The sequence below is a fragment of the Plutella xylostella genome, chromosome 3, assembly GCF_932276165.1.
Source record: "Plutella xylostella chromosome 3, ilPluXylo3.1, whole genome shotgun sequence".
Classification (NCBI taxonomy): Eukaryota; Metazoa; Arthropoda; class Insecta; order Lepidoptera; family Plutellidae; genus Plutella; species Plutella xylostella.
This window is the reverse complement of record NC_063983.1, coordinates 8,420,809-8,440,950: the sequence shown is the minus strand read 5'-3', so window position 1 is coordinate 8,440,950 and position 20,142 is coordinate 8,420,809. Positions and strand designations below refer to the sequence as shown.

Here is a 20,142-nt window from a genome sequence, read left to right as displayed (position 1 = left end):
AGAGTTGGTCCTATAGATAATATGAAAAATATAATACTTAATGAAAGTTGCTCAGTATGATTAGGTACCGTAACTGATAAAATTTCATCCTATAAGCAAAGTACTGATATACTTACAAATTTTACATATTTTTACTAATAGTCATCTAATCCACTTGATAAACATGTTCTAGTTCAGCTAAATGCAGTGTTTAGTAAACAACATTTTATAGAGTGTTGTTTTGCGTTAAGTGATCACGCGTATCGAACGGTCTGACGTTAGCAACGCAAGGAGCACCCGTCCAAATTTAAAAGGTAGTCAGTTGTATTTTTTTATCTTTACCACGAATATAAAACATTTTTTTTTTTTAAATTTTAAGGGTTTGTCTTTATGCATGATATTCGTTGGTTCGGTGAAGAAAAACATGGCAATAAAACTTGTTGCTTTTTTATTATTTATTTCAAGATTTACACAACAGGTTAAAAACTTTGTATACTTATATAAAACTAGCTGTTCCCGCGAGCTTTGCTTCGCCTTAAAAAGTTTTGCCATAGGAATTCCGGGATAAAAAGTAACCTATGTTCTTTCTCAGGGTCTAGACCATATGTGTACCAAATTTCATTCAAATCCGTTCAGTAGTTTTTGTGTGAAAGAGTAACAGACAGACACAGTTACTTTCGCATTTATAATATTAGTTAGGATTATTTCTGAGTATACTATACATACTTTTATAGATACCCAAAGTTACATGTAGACATAACCTACGTAGTAAAAGTGAATCCACAAGCTTCAAGTTATGTAAATAGGTTCAGACCCCTCTCAATAACGTCACTTGAGACTACTAGGGGCGTTAGACAGCTGTAACTCCACATAAATAGATACATGTCGTTTACTTATAGATTACAAACACGATACACAAGGCAACACAAGTCGAATCCTTCCCGGGAATGGATTTTGAGCTTGCTACCATCTGTGTTGAGTCAGAAGCCAGTACAGTGGGGTTACCACCACCGAACATTAGCAATTAACAATCCATAAAATATGCAGCGTCGCTCGCCTGTCAAAACTGACGTAACTTTTATGGATCTGACAGATTTTTGACAGGCGAGCGACGCACTTAAGCATGATTAATTGCTAATGTGTCAGTGGAGTGGAAGCACTGTAGCAGTCATAATATAAAGTCGGCAAATGAGATTTGTGTAGGTAGCGCTAACACTGGTCATGATGGCCGCATGCACCGGAATGGTGGGCCAAAAGTGCTATGGTGTCAGCAACCCAAAGAAAAAAAACGTATGGAGTAGTGTTGCTGGGGAGGCCATCACCCAGCAGTGGGACACGAAAGGGAATATAATACCGTCTACATAATATATTTTTTAATTGTTTTTCCAAAAATGTTGATGATTGGATTTGATTTTTTAAAACATTACAAAAATGTAGTTAATTACCAACTCAAAAATGGTTTATCGGCAAGCTCTCCTGGTAAATGCGTTATAAACTAGATAGGTAGTCTAAGTAATGGATATCACTCATGTACCTTACTTAGATACTTACAAATTATTAGTAAAAAATTCTTATATGTAGGTAAAATAACTAAGAACAGACGAACAAAGTGCACGGTCTGCTGCGGGTAGAAACAAAAAAATGCACACCTTAATTTATGTGCGTAGCGTTGGCTGTGCCATGTCGGTTGAGTAGCTATATATTATGATAATCATATTATTATAAATTAACAAGTAATTTTACCTACCTGAAGATCTATATCAGTCTGTAATCGCTCACTGCTGCACATATGCCTTACCTACCTAAGTAAGTATTAACAAAAAAAAAATAAAAAAAACTTACCCACTACATTTTAATTCGGTCGGGTTAACATTGGCAGCTAACTTCACACGGGTGGCTAATGTGAGTATGCACCTATCTACTTCGATTACAAGTCACATTATACTGCTATTGCCAATAGCCGCTCGTGGGTCGTGAGACGAATATAGCGGATGTTTCCGTCCACGCCACGTGGCGTTTATTCATTGAATGTACTTATTTGCTGTTGGCTGAAAGAAAACAGCCGATTACAACTTATACAGAGTGTTGCGAAAGTGAAAAGAGAAGCAAATTTGTTGATCAGAATGACCTCTAGTCACCTCTGATGATGACCTCTTTTGTCTATATTTAACATAGAAGTAGATACTTAAGTACCCTTTTGCAACATAGGTAATAATAATTTTACACAACTTATAGTAAGTACCTACCCATTAAACTACAGGAGAAAGTTGTTTAAGTAGTTACTTCATCTTTATCAGTCCGTAATCGACCCCTGCTGGACTCTTCAAAGGAAAGCCAGCACTCACCAGCTCACCGTCCACTTGCTGCCTGTCAATGTCACAATGCCTGTTTGTGATCTCCACTCGATAAATAATTATATTCCCCGACTTCAGTTTACAAATTTTAAGAAATATGGTTTAGTTATTTCAGGCGTTACTTTTCTTTGACCTTCAGTTTCTTTTCATCTTACGTTTTTATTGGACGGGAGGAACAGGCTGTCATAGTCTGTGAGTGGATGTTGTATGCTTAAATTGTATGTGGAATATGTACCTAAGTACCTACCTATTGTATTCAGCAACCCATGTACTACCATTACCATATATTTCACCTGTAAATCTTTTGATCTTTACTGGGGCTGGGCAGTTACTATCGCTAGGGCCGGTTTTTTTTATCCGTAGTTAGTAAACTTTAACCATTAGCGTGACAGCAACATACGTCATCAGATGTTTTTCGCTCTCATTTTTTTTCTAAATGAAAAATTTGGATTCTGTTTTTTGATTTTGCTTTACAATTTGACCTTTACAATTTAATCTTTTGATCTTTACTGGGGCTGGGCAGTTACTATCGCTTTAGGGCCGGTTTTTTTTATCCGTAGCAACATACAAGGTGGACCAAAAGAAGTCATCCTATGAAGTCATCCGATGTTGTTTCGCTCTCATTTTTTTTTCTAAATGAAAAAAATGGATTCTGTTTTTTGATTATGTTTATTTGAACCTTTACAATTTTATTGGTAGAGATGATGATATCGGCCAAATGGGCGTCGTCACAATTAATTGCCATAAGGGCTCGTTTTATGTACGGCGTGCGCGGGGCCATTCTTCAGGCACTGGCTGCGCGTGCACCTGAGCGAGAACGGGAAACTCTAGTTAAGAGTTTTAAATGTTTTAGCTAGTTTTTAGTTAAAAATAATTGACTAAATTGTACCTACCTACTTAATTTTATTGTAATTTCTATTTTACTGTATTTATATTATGATGTACATTTTAATTGTAATTGTAATTATTATTTTTTATGGGTGCTGCCTGAAATAAAGAACATTTATTTATTTATTTATTATTATTTTATGGCATTTCACACCACTTCAGCGAGAACTTCGGGCGAGAGATTATCGCACTCTTCCCGAGACACGGGCTTATTCACATAATATAAACACGGGACTTCAAAAAACCGTCTGAAACGGTTAGATCGGGCGATGAAATGTAGTATAAAGGTAGGTACTTTTAGTTACCTAGTTACTTACTAGTTTTAGATCTGTCAGTGTACGTATAATCTCTTCACAAATAGTAAATATACTTACAATACATTGAAAGATATATCTAATTGTTAGGTAACAGTTGTGCCTACTTAGGTATACATTCAACATTAACGCAGACCTCAGATAATTATGAGACCTCAGTTAATTACAGAATAATTAAGTACTTAACTAGTTCAATCCATAGTTAATCCCCAAGGTACTTATAAATTAAAATTTACTTAATTTATTTATTTCTAATAACTTGATGCATATACCTACGGTACCTACATGTTAATACTTAGGTATTAAATAAAACAACACATTAATCACGAGCACAAGAAACAAAACAAACAATTAAACATATAAATCAAACTCGTAAATACATACAATACTTAATAGTACCTACTTATCTAATAGGCGCCGAGCCGATTCTATTGGAACTTCATCATCAACCAATAAGCATCCACTGCTGGACATAGGCTTCTCCTAAGGAGCGCCACAACATTGCCCGTGAGTGTAGATGTAGATATAGGTTCCTATAGTGCCTACACATGTAATTTATGTTCACGACTGTAATCCTAAAAGGGGTTGTCAGAGGTGACTCGTAAACGAGCCACCCACTTTTCGTTGCACGTTTCTATGTAGGTACTTCCGTCATAGGTCCCGAGCTACGTCTAGCTAGAATCTAGATGTGCAGTTCCCCACGATGTTTCCTTCACCGTAAGTGCTCATTTGGTATATTTGTGCTTAAATTCCTTATTTCTAAAGAATAAATTGGTAGATGCCAGGATTTGAACCCACGGCCTCTCAAATGAGAGCCGAACCCGTCACGACACCACGACTCCCAAATATTTAGCTTCAATATCAAAATCTCTAACAACCAATACCGACACAAACTCTACCTTCCAAAGCATGACCTCAGTTAAACCTACGTACTAAACCACTCAGTCTATCTATGCACAAGTATCTAATAACATTACCTAGAAGGCAAACTTTACATCTCTATTACATATATTTGTTTTAATTTCAAAGGCGAGCGCCAGTTGCCTCGTGTAGCGAACACGTGTCGACGACACGGCTATACATACAATCTATAGCTACAATGTCGTGGGCGACTATAGATACGGACGCAGCTATAAAATAGCTGTATAGACTGAATAGTAACTACGTAGCTATAAAAGCTGTAGGAGTGTATAGTAACTACTACGTACGCGAATCGGTGCTCTATTTGTGAGCAACTTGAGTTCCTTCTATTTGCAGAGGATTGAGCTGCACTAGGGTTAGACGACCGAATGGCGTAGTGGTTAGTGACCCTGACTACTGAGCCGATGGTCCCGGGTTCGATTCCCGGCTTGGGCAGATTTTTGTTTAAACACAGATATTTGTTCTCGGGTCTTGGATGTGCCTGTAAAATGGCAATAGGCCCGCCCCCTATTACATTGGGACTAACATAACACTCTGGCGAAAAGTGGGTGCAGCAATGCACCTCTGCCTACCCCGGGAGTGGATTAAGGGAGTACATTAGTACAAGGCGTGAGTGCGTGTTTTTTTTTGAGCTGCACTAGGGTTTGTCACCGTGATGAAAGGATTTGCCAGTCAGAATAACATTGTCACTGACGGCATTGTGTGGGCCGAACATAATAATATATCTGAGTACTATAAAGTACAGTCGATACGGCACTCAGGGAGGCGCCTTTTTTGTAAGTAGATACTTAGCCCGATTTCAAACTGAAAAAATATGGAGGGGCAAGTTTGGGCATCTGCCGTAATCGTCGTCCGCTGGTCATGATGTATGTACATATAGTTTAACTTTAACTAGTTAGGTAGGTACCTATCTAATGATAAAAGTAGTACTTACACTGTCCCTTTTTGCTGTGGACTCCTTTTTAGGAAGTGTTTAGCAAGGTGAGTTAGCATCATATTTTCTAGTACCTACCGTACCTATAACTACCAGTAACTTACAGTCATCTTCTTTTATGACGAAAACAGATAGCAATGATAGTTATACTCAGCTTTAATAAATTGGTAATAAAGCTCTATACTTTGTATACCTAGACTTAGACTATACCTAGATCTAGATAGGTACGTAATATAACGTGTGCCCAGACATGAAATAGCAGCTAGCTACAAAGTAGCGCGACCTACGCCACAATTATCGATTGGTGCATTTGGAGGCGAGAAATTGCATCACAATACGCTATACATATGTCTCTTTTGTTTTTGGGATTTTGATGCTAAATAAAGTAGGTAACTAAATAAATACTTACTATCTATATGTATGACTAGCGGTTCCCGCAAGCTTCGCTTCGCCTTAAAAAGTTTTCCCGTGGGAATTCCGGGATGAAAAGTTATTTCTCAGGGTCTAGACTCTAGACCATATGTATACCAAATTTCATTCAAATCCGTTCAGTAGTTTTGGCGTGAAAGAGTAACAGACAGACAAACAGACACAGTTACTTTCGCATTTATAATATTAGTTAAGATTAGGATGGGTATACTTACTGGGAATACTTACATTATGGAGATGTTAAGCAGTCGATCCTGCGTCTAGCTTTCTCCAGTCTTGTCGGTCAATCCGTCCCATTGGTTTATGAGTTATGAGAGTAATGGAACAGAAAAGAAAAAAAAGTAGGTACTACTTTACCGTACTTAACTGATGTATTTTCATCTGTTACCTCATATCTAGATTTTCTATCACGCTAAGTAAACATGCAAAGATATTTGCTCCAGTATGCAAATTAGATTTTTGCGTCGCTGGCATTATAGATAGGTAATAAGGTACTCAAGACGACTTTGCACAGTACGAAATTAAAACCAAATTCACTTGATTAAATACATCGATTTATTAAAATATAAGTACATACTTAGGACATTTATATGTATGTAAGTAGTTCTATTTAGATATACATACTTAATTTGTTTTGGCAAGACAGGTAGGTACTAGGTAGTGTTAATCGGATTTGTTTTTAGAATTTTCATAAGAAGGAGGCCTAAATATGTATGAGATCTTTGTGCTTTAAGGTTAAAACCTAATAAATTCGAGATTTTTCAGTAAATTTTTGTTTAACAATAATAAATTCTAATCATATTTTAATCATAATAATCGTCAATGTATTAAGTATACAGGATGCTTCATTTAAACGGTTCAGGTGGGTTATAATTTAACTATTTCGTGTTCATTTTACATAGTTTAAAAGTGTAGGTTTGCATACATAATACATATTTAATCAAATACATCTGATCCATTTAAAGGAACCATTCTGTACCTATTATTGTTATCCCAGCCTTAAAAATAACTAAAAAACTAAATGACACATACAAAAATATTTATTTCTATTTTAGAAACCCATAAATTGTACGTTTAGGAACAATTTTAAATACAATAGACTTAAATTAATTAAATTAAACGAAACGATAAATTTTACAGGTCAGCATTTTTCTTGCCACCATGAAAAAACCTGAAATTTTTTGGAAACCCGATCCGATTCTTGGAAAGATTTTGATCAGAATACGTTCACGTTTTTATTAGGTAGGTCTATTTTAAAAGTGAACAATTTTTTTTATTTAAACATTAAGCGTATAAAAAAATCACGAAACCATAGAATGTATCCGGGAATCCTATCGGGCTATCAGGCGAGTAGTTCGCAAAGTCATAATTATTAAAAAACACGCACTCACGCCTTGTACTAATGTACTCCCTTGCGGGGTAGGCAGAGGTGCATTGCTGCATAATTATTATAACTAACATAATAATAATAAGTTACAACAACAATAGTATTTTGAATGTAAACAATTTCAGATGCTCTGGATGGACTCAGCTTATGACGAGTCACTAGTACAAGATGTAGATATGAGATATAAGACACGATATAACTGACAACAAGCTCTACATACAATAACATTCATATAATTTAAAAAACTAGTATAACACCCTTATTTTTTCTTCGGTGTTGAGTTCCTTACTAGTCTCACTAGTGTTCGCTCATTCGCTCACTGGTCTCGGCATCATTCAAGTAAATACGAAATTTCTCTTAACATTTACAAAGTGATAAAATTTACTACTGACAACATTAATACTAACAACTAAGAAGATAAGATAAAATGTAATAGGTACTATAAGTCCCAAGATCTAACTAAAATCAATACTTATCTAAAAATAAATTAGTAATTTTGAAATATAAATCACCTCAAGATTCATAGCGTATTTTTGGTAGAATGTATCATTGTACTACTAACATTACACATTGGTAAATTTTACGAGATTCGTGATATAGATACTCGTAAAATACTTCTAAAATTTTCCTACGTATTTTTCTTGCAAAACAGATACGTAGGTACTTTTAAGAACGACACAGTCATGTAAATTTATTTACTAATTTATGCACTTGCAGCCATATTAGTAAGTAAGGTAAGTAGGTATCAACGTATCTGGTATCTGCTGACGCAGCACGACAATGGCAGTGTAAAATAAATCAGTTAGCATAAAAAATATAGGTACTGTATCCAATTTATGAAAAAAAAAACACATTTTAAACGTGACAAAGTTTGGATGGGTTAGGACTTTTTAAAATTCGCAAGCATACAGACAATTAGATACCAATATTAATTTAAACTGCGCAACTTTGCATTACACTTACTCCGTTGTATCCATAACTACGACTTTATTCTCACTCAGGACATTGGCCTTTGTATACTCCGAGATGGTATCGTACGACTGTGCGATGTTCTCATTGACCACATCGACTTCCTTTTGCAGTCGCATGCGCGTGAACAGGCGCATGACCCTGGTGGCCGGGAAGCATTCGCACGGGTAGATGAAGTCTATCGCCTGAAAGACGGCCACCAGGCAGTTCCCCGGGCCCAGCGCCGTCATCAGCGACGCCGCGAACTTCTGGAAGGCGAGCTCCATGCCCTCCACCATCACCACGAACATGCGCGGCGCCGCCACGTCCGGCAGCCGCGCCGCCCGCCCCAGCCGCGCCCGCTGCAGCTGCGTGTACCCCTCCTCGCCCATCGTGTGCCGCACGAACCGCCTGAAGTCCTCGCAGTCGTGCATGTCCAGACACTTCTTCACTATGTAGAGCGTAACGTTCTTTATAAACTCCTCTTTGGGGCAGTCGTATTTGAAGTCAGCGGGTATCCAGTCGTCGATGAGCGGCGGCGGGGAGTAGTCCTGCAGGAAGCAGGTGGTCTCCATGTCGTCGGCGCACACGAGCGAGGCGGCGGAGGGCTCCTGGCTGTCCTTCACCAGCGGGCAGGCCAGCAAGGAGTCCACCAGCAGCGCGCAGTAGCCGGCCGCGAGCTGCGCCGCCGCCGGCCGCTCCCGCCCGCGCCGCGCGCGCGCCACCAGCTCCCGCAGCGAGTCCAAGTTCAGCCGCCGCGTCAGCAGGAACGGCAGCTCGGCGCACCGGCAGTGGTCAAACAACTGCATTACGGCGTTGATGGTTATTTGGAAACATTCGAGCGTGGCGCTCTGTTTGGCATTTGCGTCGTCGGTTTTGAATTTAATCGAGCTGAACATGTCGCAGGCGCTCTGCAGCTGCTCCACCTGGAAGTCCTCGCCGCAGTACGCCTTCTTGTTCCGGTTCTCCGTCTTGGGCTTGACGGCGTTGAGGATGTCGTAGGTGTTGTTGAGCGTGAGCAGGAACTGCACGGTGCCGCGCGCCTCGGGCGGCACGGAGCCTCGGTCGATCAGCACGTTGAGGAAGGCGGCCACCTTGTAGCTGAACACCTGCGCGGCGAGACGCACCTCGCGGCGCTCCGCCCCCCGCGGCGCCACGTGCGACTCCGTCAGCTTGGCCACCGTGCGGAAGTCCGCCTTCAGGTCCGTCTCGTAGAACACTCTAATGTGCTCCCACGAGGCGACGCCGCCGTCGCTGAACTCGAAGTCGTGCGCCATCAGCTCGTCGCGGATGGTGTTGGTCAGGTCGGGCACGTCGAAGATCCAGAAGTACTTCTTGTCGTCGAAGATGATGAAGGGGCGGTCGACGGAGACGCCGCGGTCGCGCGCGAGGTCGCGCAGCGCGGGCTGGGGGCCGGCCACCACGCCCAGCACGAGGAAGCCGGCGCGGGCTGAGAGCTCCAGCATGCGGTCCAGCCAGTCACCCAGCTCGTCCGCGTGGCCGCCGCCGCCGTGCAGCAGCGCGTAGCCCAGCGCCTGGCTCCACACGGCCGCCACGCCGCGCAGCTGCGCCACCACCCCGCGCTCCGCCAGCCGCCCGCGCCGCCGCCCCTGCACCTCGTGCAGACCCACCACCTCGTCGTGCACCGCGTCGTAGTACAGGTTCTTCTTAAGAGGGATCTCATCTATGCACAGCGTGCAGAACTTGTACTCCCTCGGACGGAGTCTGTTCAACTTGTGACCAATCATGTCTATCATCTCCTCGTTGCAGCCGGTGCGGTTGTAAACGGTGGCCTCCTGAAGCTCCGTCACAGAGGGCAGGCTTGGGAGGAGAGCCCTCGTGAATTTGTACACTTGTGAGTTGCTGAAGAACATGTTGATAGCGAAGTGGAGCAGCTCGGTGCGGTCGGCGGTGGGGTCGGCGAAGAACCTCTGAGTGAACTGCGCCTGCCACGTCATGAGGACCTCGGTGAACTTGTCATCTGTGTTAGTTTCCATGAAGTGCCTGGTCTTACCTTTTCTCTTGTTGTGCTCCTGCGGGTCCCTGATTTTAGCGAGCTTGCTTTGCAGTTCTGCTTGTCTTCTGGCATCTTCTTCAGGGTCGTCTTGGATGTCGTCAGTGTTCACATTGAATGTGTAGAACATAGGGATGGCGGCGCCGGCGGGCGGCGGGTCTAGTTGCACGGGGCCGGGCGGGCGCGCGGGGCCGCCGCCCCACGTCGCGTCCGTGTCCGCCACCGGCACCAGGTGCGCCGAGCAGATCACCAGGTGGGACACGTCCTCCAGGGCCGCGATGTCGGACCGGTTGATCATCCGAGCCCATCTCCTCAATCTGAAACAAGATGGGTAGGTATAATTTTCCGATTTATCTACAGCCAGATATTAAATGAATGTATAGTAGTAGGAAAATGCTGGCATAAAATAACGCGTAGAAGTGATTGCAAAGTTGTAAACTGCTTACATTGTATTTTATGCAGTGCAGCAAAAAGAAAATGTTTTGATAATAAAATGTACGGTACGTACTTTTCCCTTTCCTGTGGAAACCGGTAGTACTCAAATTCCTTGTTAATGTTAGCATTATTCTTGCATCCGTTCACAACACAACAGCCGTCCTCAGTCATCGTGGACACTTCACCACTTCACAATGGAAAATTCAACGCACGTCCAGTTTAATACGCAGAACAGCTGAGTTTGTTTTTATGCAATTTGCGGAAATGAACTGAATGAATGAATGAAGTGCAGAAAAGTGCAGCAAACTGACAGGTGACATCCGTCTCAGTGACATTGACAGAGCGTGTTGCATGGGTAATTTGAATGAACGAATCACAGTCCGAATGAAAATTATTATTCGTAGGAGATTTGGTCTGGAAAAAATATGAGCTAAAGGCTAAAGCCGCGTACAGACCGGCCCAACGAACGGGTTTCGTTGACCTTCGTTGCTGCAATCTGCCCTGTATTATGTATGATAAATATCCATCGTTGGGCGTTGGTTGGCCCGGTCTGTGCGTAGCTTTAAACCATGAGTTGATAACTGTGCTGTGCCTTTTGAAACACGAAGTAATATCCGGTCCTAATAGCGCTAGCGTTTGGAAGAAAAAAAATTAAAGCTTAACAAAAGGGCTGCGATCAGAAACAGACAATCAGTAGGTAAGTATTATGATCAAATAACCGCCCACTTCAGCGTAGCTCGATGGTAAGGGTGTCTTTACGCATCATGCACATGCACCATGTCCTTCTTCCATATCACGATCTCTATAGCACCAGCTCAATCGCCTGAGTTATGTAGGTATAGAAGATAATTAATATGTGTGTGTACTCACTATCAGCTGTTTGTAGTTTCGATTTGGACATTTTGTTCCTGTGATAATGTATGATAGGCTAACATTAAAACACCGTTGAGTACCGTTTCAGGTATGTAATCGTTTATTGCAATACTTCTATAATATTGATCCAATTTTGTTTTTTTTTCTCATTAATCGATAAAAATCTTACGAATAAAATCCATATCATATCATTTTACTGTGATTTTTTAACAGTGCCAAAGAGATTCTTATAATTATATTCCGTCGTACATTACACGTAACAAAATAAAAATTAACGACACCCGACACAATTGTAGCGTCTAAGCATGCGTGTGACCAAGTCCCATCACAGTCACTGACCCGCTAATGTCGTCGATCGTGGATTGAACGAAATAGAAAGATCAGACCCCTTAGCATGAATTTTCATCGTGAACGTGAAGTAAAATTACTCGATGATTTTTGTAGGAAAATTTTTGTTCTGCTACCGACCGCCATAAAATATTACTGGATGAATTCTACTTTATTTTCACGATGAAAATACATGCTAAGGGGTCTGACAATAACGATGTGACCATCACACGCATGCTATCTAGTACCCTGAGTACACCTACCGAGTAGAGTGGCGAGACAGTATCCTCAGCCGAGCACTCGGTGAATTACTAGCTGTTCATTGGTCGAGGGTCGGCCAAGGGTACTGTCTCGCCACTCTACTCGGTAAGTGTAACAGAGTATCAGGAAAAAGCACAGCAGTATGGCGTTCGCCAGGGCGGATGGTAAGCGTCGCGAGCAATAATATTTTTTTACAACTGGCAGTTTGAATAATTTTATCTACCTATCGATGAGTCGATGAGTTGCAGTCAGTTTTTTGATAAATACATTTGAAAGTAACCTGTCATCGGCAGATCAGAGTTATTGGGACTGTTTAAACTGGGAGTAAAGCAGGAGCGCAGAGCGTTAGGTACAGTCAGCTGCATAAGTAGCTGTACACTTTTGTACCTTGTCAAAGTCACAAACTGCCAATTCAAACATTGACGGTTTGTTATTTAGGTAGCCGTACATAGTGGCTGGCTGCTCTTACAAACCACGCTGCTGAACATCGGTTTACAACCACCCTTCTCTGGGTGTTAGTTTCATGTCACTTTCGATTAGTTTAAATGGTGCATAAAACTTGTGTTTCATAATATACTATGATATATGTATAATAAACTTATTATACTTATTTGAGCCATTACAAATGTGAGAACAATCTGACCTCTCGTTCGCACTTATGTCCCCATTCCGATATGATTTTAAGTGCGAGCAAGAGGGCTGATAAGACGGTTCGCATATTTGTAATGGCTCAAGAATAGCTTTAAATATTAAGTAAATGCTTTATACAGACATTGCTTACAATCTATGAAGGTACACAATACACAAAGGTTAATGTAACAAAATAAACAATTGAGATCATAATTCAGCCGAGATTATAAGTTTACTTCTTATCTAGTAAGTTCAATAAAAAAATCTGTAAAAATGTACAATAAATTATCTGAAATTATATAAATACAGTATTTGATATGTATTGTAACCGATATAAGTACTTACATTTTATCACAGAGTCTAATATGTAAAAGAAAATATTGTTTTGTTTCTTTATCAAACTTCCTAAGTATAAATAAAATTGTTAGTATTATATTTATATTAAAATCTCACAAAACTAACTAACTAAAATAAATACTGTAAAAATATGGCGGTTGACATTATTGTCAAAGCTCAAACTGGATCACCGTCAGAAGCTGTATCATACCAGCCTTTGATTCGATAACGATCAAGTCAAATAGTATTAGTATGGTGCATTTGCATGCATTTATTCCGATATGTGGAGTCCATGGGACATACTAGGATTCATTTCCGCGAACATTACAAACACAATTACAAAGTCGTGGTCACTGTATAAAATATGACATAATGTTCGTAATATGTGACGAGATAGATTATGGCGGGGTATAACGGTAACGTAGCTCCAAATACGCCAACCCCTAGCAGGTGAACCTATTACATAATCACTTTTGTTAATAATTCCAAGAGTATTTGCTTTATAATAAATAAATGCTGGCCTGGTAAAAACAAAATCTTCTTTACATAAGTTAATATTTTATTCAAATTCATTATTGCAAAAGCTACAACTATATCTGGACGAATCTATGAGACTAGATGGGTATATGGTAAGACTGTAAATAAACTTAACATAACTCTAATAATTCTACGTAAATGTTCTCTTACCGTGACCATAACTAGCGCACGCGTCTTTGTAATTACTAGCATTGAACACTGAGAAATAATCGTCGTGTATAAATCTGACTATATTCTCTATGGGGCAAAGGTATGTATTATACACTCGTATATTATCAGTGGGGTCTGAAACCTTCATAACTATACTGCTCCTACCTCGACATATGCTCAGTCTGTTGGTCACGTCCATACCGTTGTAAACCACTCGGAAATAGAAGTCTTGAGCGACCGCTTTCCGCTTCGTAAACTTAAACTCATCTCTCAAATCCTTTTTTCTATACACTTCGAAGATCATTCTAGAAGCGTATTTTATGTTGTAATGTTGGTAGTCCGTTAAGCCTAAAGCTAAAATTAACGGTTGTAATGTAGTGTCGTGACCTGAGTACAAAACGAACTTTGGCTTGTTTTCTGAGATCATTCTTATCATATTTTGCACTATATTGTGTATCAAACCGTACGAATACAGTAAGCCTCGCTTCCTGTTCTGTATGTTTCTAATATCTTGCTTGTAGCTCCACTCTAGATATGCGAATAACGATATGATATGTTCGTTCTTAATACAAAAGTCGTCTGGACTGTCTTGTGTGGGTTCTTTATAATTCTCTTCGTCAAAATCTGCGTCCATTCGAGCGTCGTTCGGGAAGTTAAAGTCAGCATCTAGATTCTTCTTCACCACTTCTACATCTTCATACCCATCTTGATTGTCCATGTATCTCTGTTGATAATAGAGAAACTTCTCCCTTTCCATTTGCGCGTCAAAATCTAGCGGCTGCTTTTGTTTCTCGCGTATATCGTCGTATTTACCAATTATATCTCTGGCTTTTCTACCAATCTCATTGTTGAAGTCTAGCTGGTGATTGTTGATGTACTCTAGCTCCATATTTAGGCTGTCAAAGTCCGTGTCTAGGAGTGTTCTCGTGAGTAGGGAATTATGTGCTGATCTTTTGTTTCTCTGTATTTGTTTTTCATTGGTCCGTGGCCGCAGGGAGCAGGGTAGGGGTGCCTCGTGACACATGTAAGCGAGGAGGGCGTCTCTCACTATTTCCGGATCCGGGTTCTCCTGAGATTCGAATATGACGTTGGTGATTTTCTTGACGAGTTCCTTGACGGTGGCGTGCGAGTCGAGCCGGCTTTTAGCTTGCGAGTTCAGCTTTCTGTGAATTGAATGAAATAAGCCTTTAGTCAAGTAATGGATTTGTGTAATGCAGAAAGATACTCTCGATTTTTCTATCAATTTAAACAGTAAAAATATCCATAATAGCATCATAATGAATATGTTTTCTTCTAGCACGAATAATCTTAGCAAAAGTTAAATATACAAACATAATATGTCGCAGTGGTGAATAGCCAGAGTGCCTCGTGAGTCGAACACACACACACACACACACAAACTCTGTTTAATATACTCACTTATGCAGCGTCCGATGCGTAGGACAAGCGCAATGCTGGAAGCAGTACGCCGCGGTATGACTCTCTGCCTCGCGAGGCAATCACACACTATACAATATACTCACTTATGCAGCGTCCGATGCGTAGGACAAGCACAATGTTGGAAGCAGTAAGCCGCGATGTGGCTCTCTGCATTGCCTCGCGAGGCACTCACACATATACGTACACACATAACTCTATATACTCACTTATGCAACGTCCGATGTGTCGGGCACGCACAATGCTGGAAGCAGTACGCCGCGATATGACTCTCATTGCCTCGCGAGGCACACACACAGACTCACACTATACAGGGTGTTGCAAAAAGGGTATACTAACTTATGCAACGTCCGATGCGTCGGGCAAGCACAATGTTGGAAGCAATATGCCGCGGTGTGGCTCTCGCTGGCTCGCGCGGCGCGCTGCGGCATGCCGCGCGGCGAGGCGCCCCACAGCGCGGCCAGTAGCGACTGGTACGTGCGCCGGTAGCGGCTGCTGTATGATATGAATTCACCTGGAATCGTAATTAAGCATACATAAACATTGTTTAAAGTGTAAAGTGTTTGTATTTTTTTGTAGCTACAACTAAGTTTAAATTTTTACCTGAGTCCTTTTTCCCGGGCCCATCTATATTGTCCAATCCCAGCTTTTCCGCATATGCTTCTCGAAGTATAGTCCCTGAAAAAGTATTATATTTTTATTTAAATTACATCTTTATTTATCCGGAAGGAGTCTTCAATTATAACAACAGACAGTTCCTAGCCTGTCGGTGACAAAAACTAGAGTGGGACTAGCGTTCGTCACCATACTCAGGCAAATTAGTTGTTAGTTACAGAATGCCTAGGGTGCGCCAAAAGTTTCTAAAATAGATTTAAAACTGAACTCATGAAAATTTATTTGTATAATTTATTTGCACTTCCCTACTTCTTGAACTATCTGCATGTTGACTAGTACATGTAGAATCAGATGGACTTAATGCTAAAAGCATTTTTTAGCACTAAGTCCATCTGATTCTACATCTACTTTTTGTAAATTGAATAACCCTCTTATTCATAAAAAAGTTATAGGATGACAGAGAACATTTTTTTCTTTGGCAGAGAGGGACAAAACAGTTCAATAGCTAAAGCGTCCTATAACTGTTATGAATAAGGGGGTTAACAAACACTCACCAACAGTGATCATCTGCAGCACCCCGATATTCGTCAACTGTCCGAGCGCGCAGTGCGTGGCGACGGCGGCGCTAGCGGGCAGCGAGGGGAAGTTGTGGAAGGGGCCGGGCGACGCCGCCCACGGCCCCCGGCCTGTGGCGCCGGAGGCGTTGACTACCGCTGACACGTAGCTGAAGAAAAAATTGCTAAGGAGTTGTAGAAAAAATTGTTGCCTCGCGAGGCAAACTGCAACTTCTCAGGCATAAGCACGAGGTATTTTATAATTAAGTGTCTGAAAGTACAGCCTCGAGGCAAACTATGAAGTGTCTAGCATAATTTTAAGAGACATGGTGGTGCTGGCGGGCAGCGAGGGGAAGTTGTGGAAGGGGCCCGGAGACGCCGCCCACGGCCCGCGGCCCGTGGAGCCGGAGGCGTTGACTACCGCTGATATGTAGCTAGCAGATGTAAGAATAGGCAAAATGAGTAGCAAACATAAGGCATTTCACAAAGTGTTTTGCTGCAAAAACACAGCAAAGAGTGAAGTTTTTTTTGGTATAAATGTACCCATTGAAGATAGATGTAGTACTAGTAGAAGAATGCTACTCAAAGTTGTACATATTGCTCAGTATAATAAAGCTTGGAGAGTGAGCACCAGATTGTTAAATGTAGATTGGACGTTTGTGATTTATACCAACGCCTTTTATGATTTTCACAATCCCTCTGTTATGAACTACAGTAACATAATTTTTTATATTATGTTTTACCTTTTCAATAAAGGCGAATCGGGCATAGTGTCACAGGGGATCTTGTCTCCTCCGCGCAGATGTGTGAGTGGCCCGCGGTCCCCATGGCGGGTCAGCACGATGACGCCTTGCAGTAGCCATGAGTCATAGTCTACAGCTCCTGTAATGCATTTCGAAACAGGTTATCATTCATTCAAAATTATTTTAATATTCATTAGCTTTTCTGTGCAAGTGTTCCAAGGTAACAAATTGCCTATAGCCAGGCTATTATAATTTACTTAATTACAAAAAATTACATCCAAAAAGTACATATTAAATTTCTTTAAACATATATTATTCAGAGTTTTTGTATGAATTTAATCCCATAGATAACGATTATCCAGGCATTATGAAACAGGTGATATGAACTGTAAACTAACCTTCAGATCCCCTGACTATGTTTTCAGGTGGATTGCAGGCCTTGAGGAAGATTCTCCTGAACTTCTTGTCAGTTTTGGCAACATATTCATTAGCAATGGGCTTCTTAGCTGCAGTTGTGTCTTCCCCTACTGATATGTACTTATACATTGCTGAAAATAACATGAAAATGTCTCATTAATAGTTATTATAGTTAAGTACCTAGGAGTATAAGCAGAAATGTGTGAGGATGTAAAAGGAATAAAAGATTATATTGGCCACTGGCCATTGGATCTTTGGTAAACCTTATAGAAATTATCGGCACTTGTAAGTGGATGCTTCACGTCATACCTTTCCCCAGATAGACACCAGTAGGCTGGTGGTCGTGAGGGCCGATAATACATGTTATGATTTGCGTGGGAGGATGAATGAAAAGCCCCCAAGGTATTAGTCTAGTAATTTGTCTTAATTACTGGTTAGCTGGTAGGTACATAGCCTTACCTGTTACTAAGAAGAATATCCACACACTCATAGCCAAGTAGCAATAAAAAGCCCGGTGTTGAAACGAAAACTTCATTATTTTATGCAGCATTCTTCGCTTTGATAAAACTGAGCACATATTATTATGTATGACTTAACACTTGGGTTTGTTATTTTATGTAGTTACAAAGGTTAGAATATAGGAATTCATTTTAACCAGTAAATAAATAGAAAATACACTAACAAAACAAATCGAATTTTCCCAATCCCATAGAAAATAGGGATGGCGAAATAATATCGATGTATCGATATATCGATATATTTTTATAAATATATCGATATTTTCCGACGATATATTGTAAACCGATATATCGATACATCGATATAAATAATCAAGTATCGAAAAAATATCAAAATCGATATTTTTTCATTAACAATACCCTTTTGTTGGCGTCACAACGCAATGCGGCGATACTAGCTCGCAACCGTGTACCGAGCGAGAGTGTAAATACATGACATTGGCACAAAGTGACAGTTAAAAAATAGTGTTTTTTAATAATTCCATATTATTTGATTTCACAAAAATTTATTCCTATAAAGCTACCGATATATCGATATATCGATATTTTTTTTTCGATATATCGATTTCAGTAACGATATAAAAGAAAATATCGATATATCGAAATATCGATATTTTTTTGCACTTTCGACATCCCTATAGAAAATACAATCACAGATTAGCCAGATTGGACGTGACTGGTGGCCAAATGTCAAAGTTTTCAATTTCTGCCAGTGTTGTGTTTCGGGATTAGCACAGAGATCATAAAATAATCGCACTGACATCTAACATTTGACAGGGGAATACGATTTTCGAGCCAAAAAGGCGAGTTCAAACTTGTCTGTTTTCCAATTTTCGAATGTGATTATGAGGCCTTAGTTTCAAACTTAAATGTTATTTTAAACACTGGAGTGGGAAGTGGTGATTTTACTAACAATCATTTCTTACAAGTTCTTGAGAATGAATGGCAGGGTTATCATTATATCTACACAGATGCTTCGAAACATTCCTCTTCAGGAATAGTAGGTGTAGGAGTTTACCACTCCCAATATAACATAGTACAGAAAATCAAACTTCCTCCAGAGACATCTGTCTTTACAGGTGAATTATTTGGTATTTCGAAAGCTTTAGAGTATATTCTTATATGTAAACTTCAAAAGACAGTCATATTTACGGATTCATTAAGCTCTCTTCAGACATTAGACAGATTTCCATTTAAACTTAAATATAACTTTCCTTTAATTTTTAATATTAGAGCAGACATTCAAAAATGTTATAATCTAGGTATCTCGGTTTCATTTGCTTGGGTACCTAGTCATTGTGGCATTAGAGGGAATGAAATGGCTGATAGGTTGGCCAATGAGGCGGTTTCTTGTGGTGACACCTTTCCTTATAAAATATTCTCTCATGACTTAGATTCTTTACCAAAAACTTTTTTACAGTCCACATGGAAGGAAAAGTGGAATGCTTACATGAAAGGAGCTCACTATAAAACAATTCAAGTAGATATTCCAAATAAACCTTGGTTTCATAAGATATGTTATTCTAAAAACAAAACCTCTTCTCTTGTACGAATGAGACTGGGGCACGTTTGTACTCCAGCTCATTTATACAAGATGAATATTGTGACAACTCCTGAGTGTGAATGTGGTGCAGATTGGGCAGATTTGAACCATTTGTTCTTTTCATGTCCTCTTTTTGATCATTCTGATTTTTATAATTCTTTGATTGCCTTAAAAATTCCTCTCCCATCTTCCATTCATAGTTTATTACATATGAGTGGATGAATATCAAACTGCCATATGTCCACCTACCCGAAAAATTTACTTTTTGATTTGGTCGTGTTCTCCGTTAAAATGTCAGTTTGCCTATGCCCTTCAAGTTCCAATAAGTACAATGCATCCATGAGAAAAAAGCCGTTAAAAAAGTAAGTTTTTTTCAAATCTTTTTAAGTCTAACCGTTTTGCATTACAAATTTTCACAAGTCCATTCCGGCCAATCACAGAGCGTAATTTTTTCAACATGGCGTCAGTCTTGGTGAGAATTTCGAGGCTGTGGTGTGTGCTCCCAGTGTTTTATAACGAATATGATTGAAAATGTTGAGGAAATTGTGATTGTGGACCCTGATAAAGCTCGGAAAAGGAACAGATTGAAGAGTGTAGC

General features: G+C 40.2%; 2 protein-coding genes across 2 annotated transcripts; both read right to left on the bottom strand.

The window, feature by feature from the left end:
- Positions 1-7,264: 7,264 nt before the first annotated feature.
- LOC105386082 (DNA transposase THAP9) lies at positions 7,265-10,886 on the bottom strand. The gene is made up of 2 exons (XM_011556570.3): positions 10,677-10,886; positions 7,265-10,485 (listed from the first exon to the last, which is right to left on the bottom strand). The coding sequence occupies exons 1-2, from the start codon at positions 10,772-10,774 to the stop codon at positions 8,166-8,168; spliced, it is 2,418 nt and encodes an 805-aa protein (XP_011554872.3). The 5' UTR covers positions 10,775-10,886; the 3' UTR covers positions 7,265-8,165.
- A 2,668-nt stretch (positions 10,887-13,554) lies between these two features.
- Positions 13,555-18,195, bottom strand: LOC105394459. The gene is made up of 7 exons (XM_048626095.1): positions 17,943-18,195; positions 17,465-17,614; positions 17,067-17,205; positions 16,324-16,493; positions 15,758-15,832; positions 15,494-15,668; positions 13,555-14,880 (listed from the first exon to the last, which is right to left on the bottom strand). Exons 1-7 carry the CDS (start codon positions 18,058-18,060, stop codon positions 13,698-13,700), a joined length of 2,010 nt encoding a protein of 669 aa, XP_048482052.1. The 5' UTR covers positions 18,061-18,195; the 3' UTR covers positions 13,555-13,697.
- Between the last annotated feature and the right edge of the window lie 1,947 nt (positions 18,196-20,142).

What these genes read in the sequence shown, in the direction of transcription:
- LOC105386082 (XM_011556570.3), bottom strand. Translation starts at nt 10,774, where the DNA reads ATGACTGAGGACGGCTGTTGTGTTGTGAACGGATGCAAGAATAATGCT. An exon ending in TTTCCACAGGAAAGGGAAAA is followed by an intron (nt 10,486 to 10,676) that starts GTACGTACCGTA and finishes ATCTTGTTTCAG; the next exon opens with ATTGAGGAGATGGGCTCGGA.
- LOC105394459 (XM_048626095.1), bottom strand. Translation starts at nt 18,060, where the DNA reads ATGTGCTCAGTTTTATCAAAGCGAAGAATGCTGCATAAAATAATGAAG. An exon ending in GCTGCAGATGATCACTGTTG is followed by an intron (nt 15,833 to 16,323) that starts GTGAGTGTTTGT and finishes ATACTTTTTCAG; the next exon opens with GGACTATACTTCGAGAAGCA. An exon ending in GCCCGGGAAAAAGGACTCAG is followed by an intron (nt 15,669 to 15,757) that starts GTAAAAATTTAA and finishes TTACGATTCCAG; the next exon opens with GTGAATTCATATCATACAGC.